Source organism: Serpula lacrymans, assembly GCF_000218685.1.
Source record: "Serpula lacrymans var. lacrymans S7.9 unplaced genomic scaffold SERLAscaffold_2, whole genome shotgun sequence".
NCBI lineage: Eukaryota > Fungi > Basidiomycota > Agaricomycetes > Boletales > Serpulaceae > Serpula > Serpula lacrymans.
Window position 1 is genome coordinate 3,213,772 of NW_006763291.1, and position 7,178 is coordinate 3,220,949.

The following is a 7,178-nucleotide window of genomic DNA, read 5'->3' on the forward strand; positions in this document are numbered from 1 at the left end:
GGTAAGCACCGTCACGACCGCATCTGAGGCCCACATTGATTCTGGATGACGCCGATCCGACAATCACGAATCGCTCAACTTACATTTCAGCAGATGGACATATCATATCGATATAATGATCGTAATATGAAACAAAAACGATCGCGCAGTTGGGTCATCGTGATCGTGATCACGATCGAATGGCTATAAAATATGGAATCAAAGATCTACCTCAAAGAGTCATTGGAAAAAAAAATCTGCGACCAAGAAATTCAATAGTTCAAGTGATAACTTGGATCAAAATATGCACTCTGCATCTTTTATCTCGGGTCTCTTCAACCGCATTTTCGACGGTGGTGCTTCTTCGAATTGATTGATTGAGTTGCGCCAGTGAGGGTTGTAAGGTGTGTTGCGAAGTGTTTTGGGAGAGATCGATGCTGCATTGTTAGTCCTTTATTAACGCAACGTATTATAAGTCAGATCAGAGTCCACCCACTGCATCTTAAATATTTCCGCACATTTGCGCAATTCAAAACAGTCAACATTGGCAGGCCCCCTCCATTTGAAGCGATAGGAACGACGTCTGGATCCTGTTGACAGTCCTGAATCATCTCCATTGCTTCTCCCTTCTTGAGTCCCATAACCTCTTCGATCTCGGATAGTACGTCTACGATATCATGGAAAACGCCACCAGAGCGGATACGACTTGTATTTGAGGTCTTTGGAGGCATGAGGAGTGTAGTGAATGCCGCAAAGGACAATGTGGGTGTGGCTCCGAGTGGGATCGCGGTGGAGCCCGAGTGCATGGGCAAAGGCAAAGTCACTGGATCCGAGATGACCTCCTCGCCATATAGATCACTCCGATGCAGCTTGAATCGACTTTTTTGAATTCTTCGATGTGACTGTTATAATCAGTTATTTCACTAACAGCCCGGGGATGATGTTAAAATAGCCTGTTCAGAACACGACAGCAGCTTACCAGTACATTGTTCTGAGATAATATGTATTTTCATCAGTTCATGTAAAGTAGACCGGTCAACAAATTGACATACTTGTGTGTTTTCCAGTTTGTCTTTTGACACATTTTAGAGCTATTAGTGGTGCCGATTTTCTTTACCAATACCAGGTATATTTGCAACTCGAGCATGCAAAGGGTTTTACTTGTGGTTCACTGACTGTGCAGGTCTTTCATCGCTTACGAAGACGTACATCAGTTTTGAACGTATATTTGTGCTCATGAAGCTACTTTGGTCCGCCAGGCACGGTCAGGATGTGGCTCTCAGGCTGGCCAGATAGAAGTTGGGCAAGTGCATCAGAGCATCCGGGCTCCTACGAAGGAACTTCACCGACCAATCTTTAAGCCTGTCCATAGCGTTAAGTGTTTATCTATAAATATATAAAAAGTTGTGACTGACTTCTTCATTTTCTCAGGATTGTCCCCTCGTGTGCAAAGGACATTACTAGCTTCGTCTCATCATCATATCTACCAGACAGCGCCGAAGCTTGTCCATAAAGTGAGTAATCAAAGCTGAGCATACATGTTAAGCATATAAACATGTAATATGATCATATGAGCTTCGAGACATACGGTTCTAACATCCACAAGTCTTTGCTAGTAGAGTTCCTCTGACTGTCAATATCGAAGGAGGTCTTCAGGTATGGTATAGCTTCAACCGTCCGGTTGATCCTCGGATGACTGTACATATGCGTCATAAATACTGGTTGTCCATTGAGAGTGTACACACATTAGGGATATCGAGAGCTTGTTGAGAGTATTGCGGAGCTGAAGCAGAAGTGATCAGGGAGAGTATTCTGATTGACGCAACTCAATAGCATGTAACGATCGCCAGAAATTATTTGTGGTCTTCCATGGAATCAGGGAGCCATTTCACCAGTATACGAAGCATAGGCTCTGGGGTCTCTTCTAAGACACGTACGAATATCTTCAGTGCAAAGATTGTATCCTCCTGAATGTCTTCTGGAGCTAGTTGGCCTCATTAGTTAGTCAACTACACTCCGGTTTATACTATAACATGCCATATATGATATTAACGAGGCATGACCACGTGAAAAGGTTCGGCAGTTGGATATGATAGAAAAATGGCTCTACATTCGTATTCGAGCCAGGTGGTACTTGTGTTTCTAGGGCCCCACGGTTTTCCAGTGCGTTACAAATCACGGGAGTAAGTACTTCAAGTTGATGGTTTAGTCGACCTTCAAATTCGACCTGATATCTACCACTGTTGATATGTAGTAAATACTAGGTGAAAACATGAGCCTTGCGCAACTCACAAGCGGCTGCATCTGCTTTGACTGATTCCAATGATGGCAGCTGTAAGTCAGTGTTCGACGTAGAGGATCGACGTAGAGGATCGAGGCATGAAGCAAGCAGCCACGAAGCGCCTAGAAAGGAAGGCGTGTAAGTTGAGGTAGCCTGCTCACCAATATATCCCATGAGTAAAAATTTTTTGGTTCCGTCTTACTTATAAAATGGCTTGTCGCCACGTAGCACCTCAGACTCATCTATGAGTTCTGACGTGAGATCCTTACTTTCCTTCCTTCGAATACCTAGCTAATCATTAGTATAGCTCTTATCTTAACTAGGTACTTACCTGAATACATTCTCAGAGACTCATCTACGAGTTCTGAGATCTTATCTTAACTAGATCAAACCCGAACGATTTCAGTCAGGAGGTAGTGTTAGTCCGTCCAGTTGAATACGAGGTGCAAATTGAGGGAGCCCAGTTGCGCTGTGGCAAGAAACAAGTCCGAATCCTCTGACATGTTAATGTATAGATTTGTTTCGAGAAAGCGGGAGTGAGCGTTAAGTTTCAGGTTGAGCCCTGGTGAATTATTCTTATCATTCTTACATTCGAATTCCTGCGACTCGGAACTTGAACGTCGGTCACAGTCACAGCACTTTTCTCTCAAAACCCCTTGCCATTTACTTAAAGCAACCGTTCAATCAAACAAAATTAAGGATGGCTTTATCGGCCAGTAGCGCAAGTCGACGTAACGGCTTGGACCCAGGCTGTAGAGCGGCGATGAGCCGAGGCGAGAAGATAGTAGCGAGGGTATAATATGATATCTGTACGATCATAGGGTCCAATCAATCAGTCTCTGCTAGTGATGATCTCCTTGAAGCTTGAGAAGAGGATTCCTAGGTTGGTTCATAAGACAGTATATCAGAAAATACCGACCGCAAATGATAACAGAGTCCACTCACCAATCTATTGATCATCATCTCTATCAATCGCATGGGTGAAACCAGGGGCTGTTGTCATCACATATCGGATCTCCCTCAATCCTGACTGGAACGCGATTTTCTGTCAGGGCGGTACAAAGAAGAGCGATAGCACAGCAATAAAATCGTGATCGTGATCACGATCGAGTGACTTTGAGAAGTGAAATCAAAGATCTATCGAAGAGAGTAGTTGGCTTCAGATAGTTTATCCTCTCCTGCCAACCTGATACAGCACATCTATCGTCTGACCTAGACCTACACTTTAATTGTCATGCTATAACCTATATCAAAATATGTACTCTGCATCTTTTATCTCGGATCTCTCGAGTTGCAATTTCAGCGGTGGCGCATCTTCAAGTTTGTTAACTGCGTTGCGCCACTGAGGGTTGTAAGGTTTCATGCGAAGTAGATCGGTTGAAACACACGCTGTGTTATAAGTGAGCCCTGATTAGATGTAAAGACATCGAAAAAAGAAAAAGTCCACCTACTGCACCTTAGAACTGCCTGCAAGTTAACGCCCATAAACAAAGACGGCACCGGGATCATTTTTTCACCATACGATGAACTTGAAACATCCGAGTTGAAAGTTGGATCCTGTAGACAGTTCTGAATGTACTCCGCCCCTTCTCCCTTGTCGAGGCCCATGGCATGTTCAATGTCGGCAAGTACGTCTACGATACGAAAAACGCCGCAAGAGTTAATACGAAACTTATGTTTCAGATCTTTGGAGGCGTGCGGAGTGTATTCAACGTAGCAAAAGACAATGTGGGTTCGGCTCCGAGAGGGATCGCGGTGTAGGCCGAGCGCATGGACAAAGGCATAGTGATCTACCGTGAGAAAGCCTGTTCGCCATTTCGACCAGTCAGTCGCACACTGTGCAGCTTGAGGATTGACTTTTCCCAGTTCTTCAACGTGACTGCTGTATTCCGCCATTTCACTATATAACAGCCCGGGGATTAATCCTTAACACCATCCTCGAACTGGTAAACTATGGTGTCTTACCGACACATAGTTCTATGCGACAATATGTTATCATGAGCTCATGTAAAACAAATTTCTTTCCCAACTTGACTCACTTGTGCATTTTCCAATCTGCTCTCTGACACTCTTTAGAGCTGGAAGTGAAAACAATCAGCTCTTGTAGGAAGAATCTGCCGATGCCTCACCAATACCAGATATATTTGCAGTTTGAGCATACAAAGAGCTTTACCTGTGGTTCGTGGAATTGGCACGTCTTGCATTGTTTGGTGAGACGCTTATCCGTTTTAAATGTAGATTTGTGCTCTAGAAGCCACTTTGGTCCACCAAGCGCGGTCAAGATACGGCTCTCAGGTTGGCCGGGTCGCACCAAGAGTTGTGAAAGTATATCTTGTCCCAAAAAGTTAGGGTTCTTGCGAAGGAACCTCACTGACAAATCTTCGAGTCTATCATAGTGTTGAGTGTTTCTCTTTACCAAAGAAGGCAGCAACTGACTGTTTTGCTTTCTTAGGATCGTCCCCTCGTTTGTGGAGGACGTGGGCCAAATGTATATTTATCTTAGCTATTGTAGAGCTGGTATGACCGCGATCAAATTGGGATAGGCCCTCTAGCGCACGCTCCAATATTAGCTTGGTCTCGTCGTCATATCTGCCGGATAGAGCTAAGGCTTCCCCGTATAGCGAGTAACTAAAGCTGAATATATGTTGAACACAGAACTCCAAAAATGACCAAATGGGTTTTGAGACATACGGGGTTATCAGCCACAGGCCTTTGCCGGATGTGTTCCTCCTAAGACCAGTCTCGACAGTGGCTTTTAGGTATGGTACAGCTTCAGCCGGACGGTTGGTCCTTGGATGACTAGAAATATGTGTGAGGAAAAACTAAAGCAAGGAGAGTGTGTATGCACAATAGGGACTCCGAGAGCTTACGGCGAGCATTGCAAAGCTGAAGTAAAACTATTCAGCTAGAAAATTTTAACCGCACGCAAATAACAATCACCACAATGTATTTAGAATCTTCCTCAGATCCAGGAGGGTAGTTTATCAGCAAACGAGGCACAGGTTCTGGATACTCTTCTACAGCTCGTATAAACATCTTCAGTGCAAAGATTGCATCCTCCTGAAGGTCGCCTGGGACTGTTTAATCTCATCAGTTCGCACACTTAACTCTGATATATTGGCGTTATAACTTACCATCTTCTATTTTAACAAAGTATGACCATTTGAAAAGTTTGGGCAGTGTTATATAATAGTAAATTGGCTCCAAGTCCATATTTCCCAGGCCCGGCGGTTCATCCAATCCATTACATACTAGTAAAGCTCTAACAGCGGAGATAATCTCTTCGTTTGTGTGTGGACGTTGAATCCCTGACCTGATATCTACCACTGTTCGAAGGATTGATAAGTGAAGTGTAAACACAAAATATCGAGTTCTGCACAACTTACAGGTAGCTGAATCTGCTCGGACTGATTCCAGGGACGGGAGCTGGAAGTCAGGAGGTAGTATAAGTCCATCTCCTACCTCAACCCGAGGCTCAAATGCGAGGGAACTGAATTGCGCTGTGATAAGAGACAGGTCTCTCGAATCCTCTGACATACTGATGTAACAAATTGAGGACACAGGATTGGATATTGAATGATAATGATGGACTGCAAGTTGGAGCCACTGGGGGATTCAAAGAACCATCCTGCGAATGTCCGTCACGACGTGACTGAAGCCTACAGTGGGCCTTTCACTTGCCTTTCACCGATGATCACGTGCCTCACCCACTATTGTTAGGGGGTAGGTGTTAGGCTCGTCCCCAACCTGCTCGGCTAGCTCGCGCTTATCATATTTGCCAATAGGAATTTGCGAGCTTGCGAGCAGGCTGGGACCACTCGTCGCCATTTTATGAGGAGAATGAATTCCTCACCAAAGATGAGGTTGGTGACTCCGTCGTAGGGACCCAGAAGTCAGAAAAAAATGTCAAAAATGTAGTATACAAAAAAGCAATTTTGTAACCAGTAGATCATTTTTTGTTAATAGATATTTTTTGGAAAAATTTGAGGTGAGGTTGTTGCTGTCACTACCATTTTCTGGAAAAGTTCACTTGCAAAAAAAGTCACAAAAATTTCCTATATTCAATATGTTCTACAAGTTACAAAATTGCCTTTTTGTATAGTAACTTGGGGGGAAATTTTTTATGGCTTTTGAGTCCCTATGATTAAGTCTCCACCTCATCTTTGGTGAGGAATTTGTCCTCCTCACAAAATCATGATGAGCGGTCCCAGCCATTCACTGGGTGTGCTCAAAGACAATTTCGGCTAGTAACCAAAATTAAACCTGGTGATTTGGCTGGGTACGAGCCTAGGTAGGTGGCACAGACTTACAGCCTACCACTGTAAAGTCTTACATAATGCACTGCATGAGAAACCGACTAAGAACAAGACCAACACTGAGAAATCTCCTGGCTGGCAGCGGGGGCGGGAAAACATTGCCTTTCACGGGGGTGATGGCATGTGACGGCATGTGACATTCCTTATCACTCATCATTTGGTCATCTATTGTGTCATGTGCAAGCCGTGACACAATAGAGGTAAGTCTTTGGTGCTAGCGAGAAATGCAGCTAGTACCTTTTTCTCCTCCTGACTTCAACAAGTACAGATTCTATACATCCGCTCTCTCTCAATTTCAGTACATCAAGTACATTTTTCGTTTCTTTTTCATCCACACACACACACACACACACACACACACACACACACACACACTCACTCACAGTATCTTACAAATACTCCTACACTCACTTTCTCTTGTCACCACACCTGCACAACCCACTCATCATCCCCTCATTCTTTTTCAACTTTAAGTACCCCATCTGTCAAATAACTGTTACAATAACACATTTTTGGGACCTTTAATTTTCATTCTCCTCTTTAACCTTTTACTGTAGTTTCACACATTGGGCCCATGCGGCACTTTCCATTTTGGTCAAACT

General features: G+C 44.0%; 3 protein-coding genes across 3 annotated transcripts; all 3 read right to left on the bottom strand.

Moving 5' to 3' along the window:
* Positions 1-95: 95 nt before the first annotated feature.
* SERLADRAFT_458371 (uncharacterized protein) lies at positions 96-1,657 on the bottom strand (the record flags this gene model as incomplete). The annotated part of the gene is made up of 6 exons (XM_007314143.1): positions 96-416; positions 476-902; positions 959-970; positions 1,032-1,341; positions 1,395-1,507; positions 1,568-1,657. 2 exons carry the CDS (start codon positions 783-785, stop codon positions 277-279), a joined length of 450 nt encoding a protein of 149 aa, XP_007314205.1.
* A 260-nt stretch (positions 1,658-1,917) lies between these two features.
* Positions 1,918-2,662, bottom strand: SERLADRAFT_458372 (uncharacterized protein; the record flags this gene model as incomplete). Its single annotated transcript, XM_007314144.1, has 4 exons — positions 1,918-1,963; positions 2,017-2,219; positions 2,272-2,602; positions 2,631-2,662. 2 exons carry the CDS (start codon positions 2,432-2,434, stop codon positions 2,185-2,187), a joined length of 198 nt encoding a protein of 65 aa, XP_007314206.1.
* A 241-nt stretch (positions 2,663-2,903) lies between these two features.
* Positions 2,904-5,905, bottom strand: SERLADRAFT_458375 (uncharacterized protein; the record flags this gene model as incomplete). Its single annotated transcript, XM_007314145.1, has 12 exons — positions 2,904-3,139; positions 3,206-3,649; positions 3,712-4,160; positions 4,226-4,237; positions 4,300-4,338; positions 4,390-4,647; positions 4,697-4,894; positions 4,952-5,059; positions 5,109-5,146; positions 5,201-5,337; positions 5,395-5,586; positions 5,647-5,905. The coding sequence occupies 11 exons, from the start codon at positions 5,795-5,797 to the stop codon at positions 3,510-3,512; spliced, it is 1,722 nt and encodes a 573-aa protein (XP_007314207.1).
* Positions 5,906-7,178: the final 1,273 nt, after the last annotated feature.